Raw genomic sequence first — 18,265 nt, 5'->3', positions numbered from 1 at the left:
AAGACGTTTGATGTTGCATTCATCGTGATGAATACTGCTCTAAGTTTGATGGTAAGCAACTCAAAGGTATCTCTCGAGGTGAAGAAAAAAAGCGTGCACAAACGCTCACATAGTCACCCCTTATAGCCTTTTTAAGCAAATAAAGCTGAAGAATATAAAAATTTTATAAAAAGTAGCCAAAAAAAAACATATTATGGAGGTTTTTAATCATAAAATTAATAAAAACAAGACTAATACTACCGTAGGCAAAATGGTCATGAGTAACACAGAAATTCCCCTTATAAACAAAGTTAGATAAGTAAAAAAATTCCTATTTCATCTAAAACATCTTAAAATTAAAATACCTATAAAATTCTAATCGTAAAATTAAATGACAGTCTTCAAAATATTTCTTTGAAGCTTTATTAATTGTAGAAATAAAAGGTGCTAAATTTAAAACAAATTAAAGGTGTCAAATTTAAAAAACCTAAAAATTTGAAATATACAAATAATAATCTAAAAGATTTCAAATGGACCTTTCTAAATTGATTTTTAAATTGAGGGAGAAATTTTTTGGTGATAAAGTATTGACTTACTTTTGAAGTTTCTTTCAGACTGCTAAAAAAAGTTTTCCGGGCCGTGGCAAAGAGCTAGTTTAAACCTGCGTGCTAGTTTATCATGGCAAAGGATAAAGAAAGATAAGTGCACGATATCTTTCTCCCTCTAAACACAAATTTAATTACCCAACACATGAGATCAATGAATAATTTGCTTGAAATCGTAGTAAAGAATCAGATATTTGTGGCAGTTCGAATTAGTCTAAAATTACAATGAATTCGTTTATCACTTTTAAATTATAATTATGGCATGGGACTATTGGGTTGAATTCTGAATAAATTTTTTTGGTGATGGATTTTTTAGGGGTGGATTTTTTGGTTTAAAGGGGCGGATTATTTTAAAACAGCAAATAGTAGCTACCAGGCCTTTAGTAAAAATGAACTCTTCCGAAATTCCAAAACGAATTTAATACCGTAAAACATTATCATAATCCGCACATAAAGTATTTAAACCTATATATTACAAATGCATATATATATATATATATATATATATATATATATATATATATATATATATATATATATATATATATATATATATATATATGCATATATATGAATGTCTCTTCCCTATAAAACGTCCCCATTTACACTTTTGTTTAATTATAATACTAATAACTGAATAAAGCAAAATCTATGCATCTAGCAAGTATAAATATGTATAAATGATAAATATAAGCTTAAGATGAGTAGTCGTGATGGAAAAGCAGAGGATCTTAAAGTAAGTTTTTTTTCACTTTTAAAGGTATTGTAATCTGGAGTACTTTGAGTACTTTAAATATTAGTTAACTCCTTAAGTAAATCTTTGTACAATGTCTTATGTTACTCCCAAATGTCTCAGGATTATGATACTGTTATTTAATACAATTGAAATCTCTGTGAATGGATGAATAAACTTAACTTTTTTTTAAACATAGGTTTATAAAAGTTTTTTTTTTTTTTGTTTTCAATTATTTTTTACATAGAACATGTTAATGTCATTTCGGATTGCTGAGCTTCAAACTCTCTTAGGAGCATGTGGAAGGTCACGATCAGGTCGTAAGCATGAACTACTTGGTAGAGCTGTCAGTCTTTTAAAATCTTCAACAAATGCTCCTAATAGGGAAAAAGTTCGTGATAGAATTTTAGCACTATATCATCAGCGGTACCCACCTGGTGGTGTAGAAATACCTGAAATAGCAATGGGGAACGCTGGAAGTTTACAAACATATTCCTCTCAGCCATATATGCAGTATCCAAGAGAGGAAGATGATGATTCTCCAAGTTATCTTAATAGATCTAGTAATCAGTATAAAGATATATCCTCATCACAAAAGTGAGTTTTATTTTATTTTGACCTATTCATTCATTTTTACTTTTATATATTTTGTATCAGTTTGTGATAGCAGATACAAAGTTATCAGCTGTACCAAGGTTTAAAAGTATCTTGGTTTAGAAGTTCATATCTGTATTAACAAACTCAGTGTTTAATTTTTTTAAATAAATATATATACTAAAATATGAACAACCCCAGTTCCTTATTTTTCTATTTTAAGTATTTACCAAAATTTCTATGTCTCTTTGTAAATACTTTAAAGCAGGTTGAAAGGAGAATTTTTAGTGATAAGGTCTGGATGTTGCTAACTCTAATGATAATGATAACCCATGGTAACTTGGGATGTAAGGCTAATATAAGACCTTTTTATGTAGTGTGTAGCAGCCCTTTTTCTATTTTAAAAGTGTTCTTAGGTAACATGCATTATTTAAAAAAATAATCATGGTGATACCCAAGATGTGTATTGACTACCATATGTGAGGTTTTTACTGTGCTTGTTTTAAAAAAATAAGCACAGTGAAAACCTCAATTATGCAAGTAAGCAGTACATCAATTATACTGATATTTTTATCACTACTACATCTCTTTGATGAAATGCTAGTAAGTCTTTTTAGAAGTTTTATTTATATGGCACAAATCTTCAAATTTTTAAATTACAAAATATCAAGTTTGCATTTAAGTAAACTGCAGAGTATTTTAGGGCATAAACCTGTATGAGGATTTCAGAGAGAATTAAAGGTTGGTTTTGAATGAAGAAATTTATAGAGTTGGAATAAAAAGCAAGTTTCTTAATTCTAACAGCAATTTTTTAAAAATAGTCTGTTTCAAAAAATGCCAAAAACTCTAAATGCATTTTATTTTCTAAATAATTAACAAAAGAAAAGCCTATGGTAACTGAAAGAAAATTTACCTCTTGTAAAATGTATAATTTCTTTGAGTGGTATAAAAACTAACTTTTTTAAAGTAGGCTATCATAATATGAATTTTTATTTAAAAATTGAATCTTCTCAGTTTACTTGTGGTGCTGAAGAGCAAATAACCATGTGGTAAAAAGTGCAAATAATTGCCTCCGATAGCATAACTAAAGAAACTGATGTACTATTATCAGGTTTGAGCTTTCACTAATTACTAATTTAACTTCACAAACATTTTAAATTGGAACTGTGAAAGCCTGATGATTTGATAGAAGTTTGAATCCAGATGTTCAATTCTTCTTAGCTCGAAGGTCATAGTACTTGTTTAAAACTACTTTGTTATTCACTGAACAAATGCAAACATGTTTAGTATACATAGTATGATTTAACAATAAATTTGTAGTTTTTTTTTTTAATCAAGAAAATGCAACTTACATCATATTGTTTAACATGATTTATAAAAAAAAATTTAAAGTTGTTCATTAGAGAAATATTTAGAAAAAGCCATATTTTTCGAAACTGCATATATTAGCTCTATATTAGGGACTCTATTTGTTGTACTATTTTCAAGAGATCTTTCATGCTGCAACAATCTTCAATTTCTGAAACTTATTTGTATTAAAAATAAATTTTTTTGAATGTTTTGAGTTACAACATGAATCTTATTTAAAACTTTTAAACTAAAATTATCTAGTTTAATTTGCTAAATTATTTAGTGTATTTAACAAATAATTTAGTGTTTGTAGTTTGACTTTCAGTTATGTAAGTTTGGTTCTTTAATATCAATATTTAATATTAAAAAAAAAAAAAAAAAAAATGTAAAAATGGCAAAATTAAATGATTCATTTAAAAGTCCTTGTACTGTTTTAAAGTTTAGGTGTGTGGTTTACTATTATGATATGCTGTAGTCAGCTGAATCCAGATGAAGCCTGCTTTAAACAATCTAATTTATATATATGCTAAGTTTATACTATTTTTTAGAACAAAATATTCCAGTGTGTTTCATCATGCACACAGCAGTCAACAACTTCAGCCAACTTCATATCCATCAACTGCCTCTTTACACTCTCCTGTGCCAATTCATCCTGATGTGCGATTTATTCATTTACCTTTTTATGATATCATTGATGTTCTAATTAAACCTACTAGTTTAGGTAAGTTGGTATCTGTAATTGTTTTACAGATAGTTACTCTGTGTTAATAAATAAAGGAAATAATCCTTATTTTGTTAGATAAAGTCTGTGAGATATAGTCTGTGAAAGTAAGATAAAGTCTGTGAAAAATAGTTGTTTCTCCTCTGCTTATGCTACTCATGTGCAAAAATTTTTTTAATTCTCCATCCAAAGTAACAGTAATATCAAAATAACAAGTTCTTAGAGTTTTTTTTTAAAGATAAATTTATGTTGTAACTTTAAAAATAAAAAAATTCATTTGTTAACAAATTGAAAAAAATGTTATATTTAAGTGTATTCTTATATATTTAGTTCAGAAAACAGTGGCTGGTTATCAAGAAATGAGTTTTGTTTATCATTTAACTCCATACCAAACGCAACTTATCACAAGTTCAAGGTAAATAAGACATTTTTTAGTAAATTCCTTTTTACGTAAAAAATAAAGTATTAAAAATTGTTGTTACAAGTAATTTTAAGAATCTGTTTTTGCTATTTGTATAGAATTTATCGCAAAAACTGTATTCAAAAGATAGGCTGAAACAACAAGTGTGCATTATGCATGTATAAAGATATAGTACATTTATATCTATAGCAGAATAAAAATGATGACAAAATTAACAAAGATGAAATAAAAATGAAATTTTCATTTGAAACAATCTATATTAGTTAAATGAAATAAAAATGTTAATTAATTAAATAAAAATTAAATTTTCATTTGAAAAAATCTTAATTATTTTGATAAGCAAACCAAACAGTACATGACTTTTAAGTTAAAAAAAAAATATTTAGTAAGATGTTTGCCCTCCTTTTGCCTCAAGCATTGTATGCAAGCTTTTAGGCAGTGATAACACAAGGTTTTTTGTTGTATCTGGAGTAATTTCCTCTCATGCAAATGTTAGTTTTGTCTTTAAAGATTGCTTGCATTAAATGTTTTGAATATCATTAGCCTTTTACCTTGCATGAATTTTTAGGGCTGCTAGCAAAATTAGAATTATTTTGCTGTTGGAGAAAAACTGAGTATTGATAATGAAAAAGATTTGGAGATGTCTTGATGCTCCATCTACTTGAACTTGCACTCCACAAATTTTGCCAACTTCATTCCCCTTATCAGGAACTTATCAAATATACGCAGTAAATTGTCTCAAAAAAAATTTTTTTCACAGAATCAAAATATGTGGAATATATCCTGGTTACATACCCAGAGTAGAAGATAATAACCAAATTTGAGATCTCTAAACCTATGGGAAGTGCTAGGTGTAGGTTTGCATTTTTTAAAATAGTTATCCAATTTTTCTATCATTTTAAAATAAATACTTAAAAAAAAGTGTTGAAAAAATAGCTGTCATGCTTATTGCTTAGGGCTCTCCACTTAATTAAATCTTTCTTTAGTCTACTTTTTTTCTAAAAACTTCCTGCCATCCTTAGCCACCATCATAATATGCTGTCTCTGCTTTTTAATTTGACTATCTGCCTAGAAGTCTTTAGCTAGGCAGATATTTTTTTCTGCACAATTTTTTATGCATTGGATATTTGAAACAAAATCCTTAAAAAACTTGAAACTGGGATGAAGATACACAAATGTACCATCAGAAATTCAAGACCTATCACAAGAATATCATATCTTGCTAAAATTTAGGAAGAAATCAGGTATCAGCTGTTTTTCCCAATTAACTCATGCAGCTGAATATTTTTATCAATAATTATCTCTGATGTCTTGTTTCTTTACATCAAAGTAAGATATATCCTCTGGATAGGGATACTTCACCAATACCTGTATCATTAATGTTTTTTCTCTGTTATGTACATTTTGGTCAGCTAGTAGCTTATATAATAAAAAACAAAAAATAGTGCAATAAAACATTGTCAATTTGTATCAGGTTTTAATAAAACTTGCTAATAAGTGCTTTAGCAAGTACCACTATTAAAGCCAGCCTCACACTTGATATTCATTATTTTTATTGCTTTATCTTTCATAATGCACAACATCGAATTAAGTTAATGACTCAAAGGTGAGGCAAACATCTCAACACTCAAGGAATTTTACAATAGAAGCTCCGTATAAAAGGAAAAAAGTACTTAAATTGTAGCAAAATTCAGTTTAAGGTTGCTAGGGAAATAAAGGGAAGATTAATTTTTGAAGATTTTTTTGTCTGTGTAAATGTAGCTTGTGTATCTCAATATTATTTGGTATTTACATTTTTCAAAACTTTTCAGAATGTTTTTATTTCAAAGTATTGATTGCTTGAAAGAACATGTTATATGTACTTTCAAGTACTTTTTAACATTTTTTCTCTCCTCTGTCATCAAGGTCAGTTTTTTGTTGATGGGTTCAAGCATCAATAAATATAACCCATCTGCTAGAAACCTATGCTTATAGTAAGCATGAGGCTGTTGTAGAGTGAAGTCCAGAACTTAATCACCAATTAAATCTATTTAAAGAGTTAATATCTTAATTGCACACTGACATTGTCAGGCCAATATTTTTTAAATCTAACATACAGGTTGTTCCTTGGTGCTTTAGTCTCTTCGGTCATTGCTTGCACAAAAAACAGATGTCTCATATATGTGTTATTTAATTAGAATGCATTTATGAATTAGAATATATTCAGGCATATATTGGTTAACAGAATAATATTTACATATGTTTCACATGATATATATTTTGTAAATCTTTTAGCTTTATACTAGCTATTTGATATTTGTGTTAAATGCATTTTTAATTATACCTTAAACCTTTAACAAAACATCAAAGGTAAATGTTGAAAAATTGTCTCCTTTGCATGAAAAATCATTAAAATTGTGAAATAAATGGCTTTTTCAGTTTTTACAAACATCTTGACGTATACACTTTTGTGACTGATTGTGAATATGTTACTTATCTTTACATACATGCATACACGCATACATGCATACATCCATATATTGCTTGCTTCTAACTTTTTTTTATTGCAAGTTTTAATTTTATCAGTCAGTGATATATTTTGATTTCATGCCTATCTGGTAATTTTCAATCACTTTAGCTGTTCTTTAATATAGCAATCTACATTAAAGAAAAGCTAAAGTTAGTTTTAAATTCATTCTTGGTTATTACATTTTTTAATGGGTTTTAATGAAAACAGAATTTGCTCTTAAGTGCTTTTTTCCATTTATGTTGTCAGGAGTGTGCAAACATTTTGTCATTAAACTTTAAGCTAATTACACAAATTAAATTACAAAAAATCTTAAGTTATTTATACAAATTAAGTTATAGTCACTATATTTTATAGATGATTTGAAAGAGAATTTTATCTTATTTAATATTTCTTTCGCTCCACTGAGCATTTTCTAAGAGACCAATTATCTACAAGCTGGCAAAATGTTGAAAATTTCCTTGTATCATATTGAGTTCAAATCAATATCATTCTTCAGGGATGGTATTTGAAACTGACAACATGGTAAAAGGTTATTGATTATAAAGGGATTTTTTTTCATTATGACTATATTGAAACTTATTTTTGAAATAAAATTAAAACAAAACAAAAACAAAAAAAAGATTTTATACATTACAAATATTTTTCAATGTGTGAAATACAAAACAGGTTGCTTTCAATTGATTTTCATGTTTATTTTATTTTTTATTTACTTATTTATTTTCATTTTGGTCTTTGCTGTAAATCATATCTTATGAATTGTTTTAGATCTTACAGTATGAAATCTATCTTAGAGTATGGAGTGCAAGTACATTTAAGGTAGTTATGTTATGATAAATACTCTTATTACTGCTTTATAAAAAGAGTTTGTTGTTTTTTTTTAAATGTATATTCACTGTAAGTTTGAAATAAATTTTAACTTATTAACTTTTGTAGCATGTTTTTTTTGCTTCTTTTTTTTTAAGCTTAGCTTTTTTTTTTTTTTTTTTTATTAGATGAGGTGTTTGTTTTAAAATATTGATCAAATAATTTAAAAGCTATTTGTTACATTATTTATTTCAATCAGATTTATAATCATTTTTATTGACTTTATTACATCATAATTAAACTTTTTTTTTTTTTTTTTTTTTTTTTTTTTCTCTTACTTTTTTATTTTTTTCTCATCAAAATGTTTTAGCAAAATTTTCCATTTTGTGACTGCTAAAATTCAACCAGATGATATAGGATACAAAGAGGAAATGTTTAATTCATGCTATAGTCAGTTTAGTAACCATAGATTTTATATTAAGCAGCTAAAAAATTTTTTTTAGGTTTTGTCTTTCTGAAACAAGTTGTATCCAGGAAGATGTATATCCACCAAGATTAAAGGTCATTGCAAATAATAAGCCATGTCTTATACCAGTGAGTGTAACCTAGTACTGGAATATTTTGTGTGTTTTGTTTGTCTCTCATCTGCACCAGATAAATGATTTTCATAGAAAAAAAAAAAAGTTATGTGCCTTATGCTAACATATTTTTTTTTTAAGGGTCAACCACCCCCTAATGCACAAAACCAAGAACCTCGTAAACCTCATCGGCCTATAAATATAACTCCTTCAAATATTTCTTCCCTACAGTCTAATCAAATCAGTGTGCAATGGATGCCATCTGATCTTGGACAGGTAGAAGTTTAAGCATATTTTTATTTGATGAATGGAGGTGCACCAATCAATCCCTGTTACTTTCTCCTTTTATGATTTAAGTCATACATTTTTTCACAATTAACATGTTAAATTGGCACAATATTAACTTTAATAACAACTTTTAAAGATTTTTATAAATCAAAACAATTTGAATTTGTATACATAATCTCATCATCTGTGTATTGTTTTACAATCACTTTAAATCTCTTTTAATGTTGTAAGAAACTAAATTAGATTTTGTTCCATGCTTATTTTTTCTGACTAGAGGTTTACTGCAACAGTGCATTTGGTAAAAACAGTACATTGTGAAGCACTCATTCAACAGTTGCATAATAAACCAGAACGATCTCCAGAGCATACTAAAGCATTCAGTAAGTTTCTTTGCAATTTTTTCATACAAAAGATTGCTTAGATTTGTTTTTTAAGAAAGAAAAAAAATGTCTCTGTTTCAGTTCATTTTGGTTGAAAAAGCATCAGTAAGAATTTGTAAGAGATTCACCAAAAGTTAACCATAGCACAAAAATTTAGTTTATAATGTATTCACAACATGGTAAACTAAATTTTTACAAACAGTTTTATATAATTTTTAGTTACAGAAAAATTGCGACAAGATCCTGATAGTGAGATAGCATTAACAAGCTTGAAAGTCTCTTTGTGTTGTCCTGTAAGAGAATTTCATTTTGTCATATTTGGTTTTTAAATCTTTTTTAGCTTATTTTAAAAACAATTTTTAATAACTATTTTTAAAAAATTTTAAGATAGGAAAAACACGTATGATATATCCTTGTCGTGCTAATAACTGCCATCATTTACAATGTTTTGATGGTGCAACATATTTACAAATGAATGAAAGGTTTAGTTTTTATATTTTTTTAATTATTAGTTTGAACATATGATAAATAGTTACATTTCATTTCCGTAACTATTCACCACCAGGAGTACCAAACCAGGAGTATAATATTCTTAAAATCATATCTACCAGGAATTGATGTGTTTGAAGAAGTTTTATGGTTTTATATAAATGACTGTTTTTACACTCAAAATATAAATTTCTTTAAGAACAGTCCCTTTAAAACTTTAAAAATGGTTAAGTTAAATAGAAAGTATAAACCTTCAAATTTATTTTTAACCACTAAAAAGGAAAGCTAAAAAATTTATAAAGTTTGTTTCCTTTATTGTGGAAATCAAAAAATTTTTTTTTCTTACACCTTAATGTGTGCATGTTTTTTTAGGAAACCATCTTGGGTGTGTCCAGTTTGTGATAAAAAAGCACATTTTTCAGATTTGTTTAAAGATGGGTATGCTTTTTTTTACAGTCTTAAAAAATTGTTTCTGCAATTTTGTTTCTAGAATTTATGTAATATCATCACTAGGGTTCAAATGAACAAGTTAAGCTAGTGTGTTTTCCTTTCTTTATATATATATATATATATATATATATATATATATATATATATATATATATATATATATATATATATATATATATATATATATATATATATATATATATATATATATATATATATGAAGACCACACTGGAAAAACGATCAAGCTACATTTTTACTGTTTTGAGTAAATTAGATTTTAAACTTCAAAAAACCATAGCTCACTTATTTTTTAAGCTAAATATCTCTATAATTTGATTGGTTTTCTAGTTATATAGTCAATTATTATATAGTTAAACTGTAGCCGAATATAACAGGGGCAAAAACCCAAAAAAAGCAAAAATGTAGCTTGATCGTTTTTCCAGTGTGGTCTTCATATATATATATATATATATATATATATATATATATATATATATATATATATATATATATATATATATATGTGGCGACAAAATAAATAGCACAGATTGATGTTCAATATGTAATGATATATTTTCCAGAGATCTGAGTTTTTGAGATCTAACCTTTTTCAGCCAAATAAAATATTATTTTTAGAAGATAACATTACTGAGTAAGAAAAGAGAGTAACTTCGGTAAAAAAAAAGTACAATCTTATAAATGATTTAGAAGTACAGAATAAGGGGGCAATTTAAATAGCATACCCTGTACAAAATTATCATTTCGTCCTTTTGCTACCAAAATTATGGAGGTTCTTTGTATAAATAATTTAGAAAACTTTATTAGAGGTAAATTAATATTTAGTGGGGTATCCTTTTGATTCAATAACTGCTTGACATTGACAGCCCATTGATGAGATCAATTTTTGGCATCGTTTAGGCATATTGGCGTCCCAAGCAGGTTTTATTTCAATCCAAAGTTGGTCTAAATTTTTTGCTGTTGACCGGTTTATGTTTTAGTCAACTTCCCCCCACAAATTTTCTATCGGATTTAGGTCTGGTGACTGTGAGGGCCACTCCAATACATTAATCTTCTTAGCATTAAACCACATTCTAACACTTTTGGCGGTGTGCTTAATTTTATGCAATGGGCCCACACCACACCATTAAAAACTGCCCCAATCTATCACATTGCCACCACCATGTCTTAAGAGTATAGCAAGGGCTAAGTTCTTGGTTTTAGGACAACAAACATATTGTTTTCCGTCGGATCCAAATCGATTAAATTTAGACTTGTCAGTCCAAAGCACATTTTGCCAAAAACTTAAATCTTTGTGTACGTGCTGTTTTGCAAATTTCAAATGGCTGACGAGATTACGCTTTGAGACCAATAGTTTTTTTCGGGCAACCCTTCCAAATAGCTTATTTTCACATAAGCGACTTTTAACAGTGTTGACACAGATCAAAATTTAAATTTTGAGCAATTTAATCTTTAATTTTTGGTGCGCCAACAAAAGGATTCAGCTTAGCGATATGGGCAATGGCTGCGTCTTCTCTGGGAGTTGTCTTTTGTTTGCGAGACTTTTGTTGCTTAATGAACCAGTATCATTAAATAAATTAATGGCATTGATAACTTTCTTACGAGAAAAACCCAATCATCGAGCTATTTCAGAATTGTTCAATCCTAGATCTCAAAATGCCTGTACTTGTCCTCGAAAAACATCTGTTCCATGTTTACCTTGTCCCATAGTTGATAGATAATGAATTTTTTTTTTTCCTAAATGAGTTACAAGAATATTCTTTAAATACTGAATAGAATGATTATCTTTTGATATAATAAAAGAATTTAAGTTTTTTTAAATAAAAAGTAAATGTGTGCTATTTAAAATAATGCCAAAAGGTAAACACAACCGCTTAAATGCTCAAAACAAACAATTTTGACAGCTATAAATGTCAAATGAGTATTTCCGTTTCAAAAGGTGAACATTGTTGATCCTATAAAAAATAACAGCTATTGCTATAAATGCAAAAAAGTTGGCATTTAAAAGTAAAACCAACTGGTCATGAAAGTGTGCTATTTGTGTTGTTGCCACTGTATATACTTTTAAAAATGCAGGTTGCTGGAATGTTCAAGCCAATTACACTTATATGAAATTGATAGTTTTCTTAGTTAAAGATTTTGTAAAATGCACCACAAACAATTTCCTACTTTTAAAATACTGAAATTGTTTGTGGTACAATACAGTTTGGTGCATAAGAGTCCTTCTACAATGCATTATGAAACTTTTTTAGGTTTGCTTGCATACTGAAACTTTATTTAAGTAGCTCAAACCCTATAAATTTTCCTGATTATTTTATCAAATTTTTTTCTAACAGACTATTTTCAAGTATTATCAAGCAATCATTAGATTGTGATGAAATTGTTTTCTTTGAAGATGGATCTTGGAGACCACTTAATGAAATTCAAGGTAAATTTAATAAAGAATTCTTAAAAATATCTCTGCTTTGTAAACAATATATTTACAAATGCAAATTTTTAAAATAAACAAATTTTTAAGACAAAATTGTCCTTTTTTGTATTACTTTTAACTAGATCCTCAGAAACCATTATCACAGCAATTGTTATCTACACCAAAAGTAATAAACAAACCTCCTCCTGATCTTGTGGATTGTAGTAAGTTAATGAGCAAGTTTGTAAATAATTTGATTAAATTAAGAAATCTGATTAACCAGAGTGTTTTCTTTCTTAGACAATAAAGTTTGATAAAATTTTAGTAATCATATTAAGTAATGTTTTGCTCAAAAAAACTTTTAATTGAAACAATATTTGTTAAGACTAAAAAATATACCCATGCAAAAGTTTTGAAGCAACTCGTAAAAAGATCAATTTGCAGTTCAAATTTATGAACCTGCACACTGATCTATTTCAAAAATAGTTTGTTAATTTTTGAAATAACTTTAAAATGGGAAGTTTTTTTGTTCTTTTTTTTTTTTGGTGAAAAGTTAGTGTTTAAATGGAATTGGGCTGAGAGAAAAAAATTTACAACAAAAAAAACAACATAATATCCAAACTTTTGTACATCACTGTATATAATGATATTATGTAATTTTTTTATTTTACGCTACTGTATTTTATGGCATAATGTAACTTCTTTGTATCTCATTGTATTCTATGACATAACTTTTTTTTTTAGACATTTTTTTGTATTTTAAAATTCTTTATCAAAGATTTTTTATTTCTAGAAACACCATCACCTTTGACTGCTTTTACACCTGTTATAACTAAATGCAGTTCAGAAAATAATATTCCTACTGAAATGCCAAAACTTAATCGAATTGCAAAGTCTTCTCAACAGTCAGGTGAAGAACCTGAAGTTGAAGTTATCTCAATTGATTCTGACTCAGATGATGAAACCACAATTTTACCACCAACCATGGCTCAAAGGTTTGTTTAAATAATAGAAAAAAAACAAGCATTACATTCAAGTTTATAAATATATTATTCAGTGATGATAAATTATTCTAAAAACTGGATTTCTTAGGATTAAGAATTGTTCTTTGTTGTCTTGCAATATTTAGATAATTACTTTTTATCTGACAAAATATTTAGTTAAAAAGTTTTTTTTTAGTGCATAGCATGCAATGTATTAGGTTAGAAAGAAAGTTCTTTTGCACTTTCTTGATATAGTTTAATTCATTACAATCTTCTGAATAAGCAAAATCAATTTACAATATAATCACCTTAATTATCAACAACAATTCTCCATTTATTAGGAATGAATCCCCTCCTTGTTGAAACTGTCTAGTTGCACCTCAAATAATTTAAAAATGGCAGCTTTAAGTTGGCAAGCATCATCAAAGCTCTTCTCTGCAAAATTGCAGAGCACAAAAGAGGTGGTGGTCATTTAGAGCAATGTCTGGAGAATATGGCGAATGGACCAAGATCTTCCATTCCATCTCTAAATAAATCTTTTGGTGCTGTGGCAACTAGGTGGTTACAACACTATAGAAATAAAAGTTTTCCAGGAAAATCACAATGGGGAACCACCTTAACTACACCACTTGGCTAAAAAATAACACTCATGAAGTTTTAGCTCAATCGGGCATTGCTAACCCATACTTCATTGAAGTTGAAATCTTAAACAATTAAGAAGTTTTTGAAAAAATAATCATTTTTTTGTTTAAAAAATTAGTTAAACTTAAGCTTAAATTTAACTAATTTAATGACCTTGTCAACAGTTATTTATAAAAATTACTATTGATTTTATTTTAAAGGTACTTCTTCAATAGTATTTAAACTATTATGCATTTTTGCTTAAAAAAAGAATTAACCACTTTCTAATGTGTTAAAGCCATTGTGCATTTTTGCATAATAAGGAAAAAAAAGTTTTTTTTTTTTTGTGACCCTAGTGGCCACATTTGAGTGACTTTCTGCTTGAGTTTTTCCAGTTGTTGAGAGTAATAGTCAGCTGTTACAGCGTTATGGTGGTTTTGGGAGGAAGATGCTCAAACTGCACAATGGGATGTACATCCCACCATGCTGATAACAGCACCTCCTTTTGGTGAGGATCTGCTTTGGGCTCTGGCTCTGCCTGCTCTTGAGCATCAACCCACTGACAATTTTGTGTGTGGTCTGCATAAAATACCCACTTCTCATCACCATTCATTAAGTGATCTAGTTAGTCAATGAATCAATTTTTGGAGAGTGAGAAAAAGCAGATCTGCAAGCACATGTCCTTGTCATGTTATTTCAGATTGTGGGAAACTTAACTTCACAACTTTAGAAGTTTTTCCAATTAATGATGACAGTTCAGCACTGGTGTGAGAAAGTATCAGAGAGTGGAGGTTATACAGCGGCTACTGACTCTTTTATCCTCCTCCACTAGTTTGCACACCACTTCAAAATCAACTTCAGTTGGACAACCTTGGGCAACCCTTAAGTTGGAACAAAAACATTAATACCAAATTTGACAAGTGCATTTGGTATTACTGCCTTGGCCTAGGGCTTGGCATATGTTATATTCAGTCTCATCGACATAGTGACCAAGCTGAAACTCGTAAAAGATGCAGTGTTTAATATGGGATTTCTGATCTCACATTATGTCAAGTTAATCACTTGGACTTGCTTACATAGTTGCAAGGAAATTTTTAGAAAATAATATACCGTTGATACATTAAAACAAAATGTTTGAACGTTCTAGAATACCATAGAACTTAAAAGATCCATTTGTAATGACACAAATGCTAAAGAACTTTCTTTCCAACAAAATAACACCAAAGTATTCAAAACACCACACCTTAAAGTAGAATGTTTCAGGTTTTTATGCAGTAGAATGTTGCAAGCACAATGTAAAAAGTCTTTTTATTTTTAACCTTCCAAACTTTTCTTAAAGAATGTAAATTTTTTATTTTTCTCTCTAAATAGATATTTGCTAAATAATTAAATATTGCTTGTCTCAAAAATGTAAAAACTTTTTTCTTTTTTTAATTTTACATAAAAACTAAAAAAAATTTGTTTAAAATAAGAACTAAAAATGTTTCTTGTTTCTTGAACCCCTCCCCCCTCCCAAAAAAAAAAAAGTTATTTTGCTGGGTATCAATATTGTGTAACAAATTTATGCATTTTATCTAAAACAAGTATAAAAATTGCAAGTAATGGTAAAAAAAGGTTAATCTTAAAACAAACCATTTAACAGAATTTCAATGTTAAAAGTATTTTTCAGAAAGCTTAAATAACTAGTTAATCCAATCGTTTGTCACAACTTTTCTCTAATTTTAATAGAACATAATTCCAAAATATAAAAAAAGGTTACAAATCATTAAAAAAAAAAAAAAAAGAAAAAGAAAAAAAAAATGGTTGCAAATCATTTAAATTTAAATAACTATACACATTTCATCCTCAGCAAAAATTTTAAAGATAAGATTTTGATTTTTGTTGATTTTTTTTAAAAATACCTAACTTTAAATTTAATTTTCATAAAGTTATATAAACATGATAATTTGTATATGTAATACATAATTTTTATTATCGTAACTTCTTATTTGACCTTCGTAGAGTTACTCAGTACCATCACAATACAAGTGATACACTTCTTCCTTCACTACCACTACCACCACCCTCAATACCGTTTCAGGACCCAGAACTGCAAGGTGATAGAGCATTTAATGAAATATTTAATCCTTTCAAGGTTTAAAGAATAGAAATAATAATATTGTGTAATACTTACAGTTACGGAAAAAAGTATCCGGACAAAGTATTTTAAGATATAGTTCTAAATTAAATGAAGGAAACCTCATCATGTTATATATACTTTTGTAGCTCTCAACAAGCTTTATCAAAGTGTACCATCAAACATTTACTACACTAGATAGATGTCTCTTATGGTAAGAAAAACTAAAAAGACTATGGAAAAAAGTATCCAGACAAAAAATTTTTTTTTCTTTTTCGTAATTTATTTCTTCAATATTCAGTCCATCCTCCTTTATTAGTTAATACTTCATCGATTCTCTTAGGCATCGACTCAACCAGGTTGTTACACCTCATTAAGTCTATAGAATTCAAGCATTTTCTGAGTACTTCCTCGATATCATCTTTTTTTGTCAATATGAGCTTACCAATTTCTTCCTTGAATACTTTCCATAGATTCAAGTCTAGACTTTGTGCTAGCCAATTTACCACCTCAATATTTTTGCCTTGGAGCCAGGCTTTGGTATTTTTTGCTGTATGTTTTGAATCACCATCTTGCTGGAATAAGAATTCTCCATTAAATAACTCTCGAGCAGATGGCAGCATATGATTTGAAGTGGAGTTGTTTTTTGTTTTCGTCCAGATCTTGGCAAACTTTTGAGTACTCCTTGCTTTTTAATTCTCCCCAGAGTATCTTACACAGTTGATATGGGTATACCAAGCTGTTGTGCTATTTCTCAAACCGTTTTGCCTTCTTTTGAGAGAACTTCAATCTTTTTCCTAGCAACTTCTGTCAATTCTTTACTTTTCACCATGGTAACGGTCTTCAGTGGATTCTAATTGTTACAGAAATAGAAATTATGATTTTTATCATTTTTACTTATATTATCCTAAGCTACTAGGATACTTATAAGATCTTACATCATGAACTCTATTGAAAATCTTGACCAAAAATTAACAAAAAGTTACTGTCTGGATACTTTTTTCCACAGTCATTTAAGTTTTTCTTACCAAAAGAGACATCTACCTAGTGTTGTAAATGTTTGATGTTACACTTAGATAGAGCTTGTCAAGAGCAACAAAAATATATGTAACATGAGGTTTCCTTCATTTAATATAGAATTATATCTAAAAATAGTTTGTCCTGATACTTTTTTCCATAACTGTACCTAACTAATATACATGTAATTTATATTTCTTGAAAAAAAGTTACATAAATGTAATTTATTTGTTCTTTGGGATTTAAGGCTTTAAGGATTCAAATGTTGTTTTCCTGTTACAAAAAAAATGTTTAATGATAAGAACCAGTGTTCTCATTATTTGTTTTGAACTTAATATGAACTCATTTCTTTTTTTCTCAACTTCGTTACTTTTTTTTTCATTTTAGGAATGGAACTTTATAATCTTTTACCACATGAAGATAGAGTGAGTATACAATATCATAGTTTTTTCTTTTATTTTACTTTTTATTTATATATATATTTTTTAATATCCTTTTTTAGTATTGGGAAGAGTTTTAAATGATTAAAATTGTGGTTTGTTGTTCAGATAGCAATTAATGGTAACTGTTAGTTGGTTACAGATTTTTTCTTTGAAAACTTAGATTGCTGCTGCTATGTACCTTGACCAAGTTGGTATTCTAGGTCAGCTGACAAGTACTTCATCAAGAATACCATCATCCCCAGCAAGTGTTATTGATATCAGTGATGAATAGAGTTAACCTGATGTTTTTTTCATGGAACATGCAGAGAAAGTTTCAAGAATAATAAAGGAAACATCTATCTACGTTGATGTTAGCTGTAATATATGAGGAGTGACATTTACTCTGTTACAAAGATTCACAGTTCAATGTTATAATTAATTTATACTGATAACTATTTGTTAAACAGGCTAAACAAGGCTTGCAGATTTTAAAAAGCCCCATGATGTTTATAATAACATTTTTAATTTACATCTTTGGATCTTTTTTAAGTTTGACTTGAAAGAGACTTTGCTTAAAAACTATTGCAAGTTTTTTTTGTAAAGTCTAATACCACTTTTCATAATGTTCATGGATGAGTTATGTAAAACCTGTTCATTCAATAGAAACATTGCTTCCTGACTGCCTCTTACTTTTTGTATTTATTGAATAAAATTCATCAAAATACTGGACTTGGATAATTGTGATCCAGTTTAAAAGTTTAATTATTGTTAAAAGC

The 18,265-nt window shown here is 28.1% G+C and overlaps 1 protein-coding gene across 4 annotated transcripts; it reads left to right on the top strand.

Moving 5' to 3' along the window:
- The first annotated feature begins 1,181 nt into the window (after positions 1-1,181).
- LOC145187929 (E3 SUMO-protein ligase PIAS2-like) lies at positions 1,182-18,178 on the top strand. 4 transcript variants are annotated; one of them, XM_090082129.1, is made up of 17 exons: positions 1,182-1,320; positions 1,565-1,914; positions 3,810-3,982; positions 4,313-4,397; positions 7,678-7,728; positions 8,220-8,310; positions 8,436-8,570; positions 8,857-8,962; positions 9,182-9,255; positions 9,350-9,444; positions 9,824-9,889; positions 12,257-12,348; positions 12,474-12,554; positions 13,124-13,325; positions 15,936-16,030; positions 17,455-17,492; positions 17,671-18,178. In XM_090082129.1, exons 1-17 carry the CDS (start codon positions 1,285-1,287, stop codon positions 17,779-17,781), a joined length of 1,881 nt encoding a protein of 626 aa, XP_089938255.1. In that variant the 5' UTR covers positions 1,182-1,284; the 3' UTR covers positions 17,782-18,178. The 4 variants fall into 4 exon arrangements, with proteins under 4 accessions (XP_089938255.1, XP_089938259.1, XP_089938261.1 ...); XM_090082133.1 differs by having other exon boundaries at positions 17,570-18,178; XM_090082135.1 differs by lacking the exon at positions 15,936-16,030.
- The last annotated feature ends 87 nt before the right edge of the window (positions 18,179-18,265 follow it).

The sequence above is a fragment of the Hydra viridissima genome, unplaced genomic scaffold (genome assembly GCF_058129835.1).
Source record: "Hydra viridissima isolate aposymbiotic clone 2 unplaced genomic scaffold, HvirCarnegie_v1 scaffold_1, whole genome shotgun sequence".
Taxonomy (NCBI): Eukaryota; Metazoa; Cnidaria; class Hydrozoa; order Anthoathecata; family Hydridae; genus Hydra; species Hydra viridissima.
Note: the sequence above shows the minus strand (reverse complement) of the source record. Positions and strands in the feature narration are given on the sequence as shown.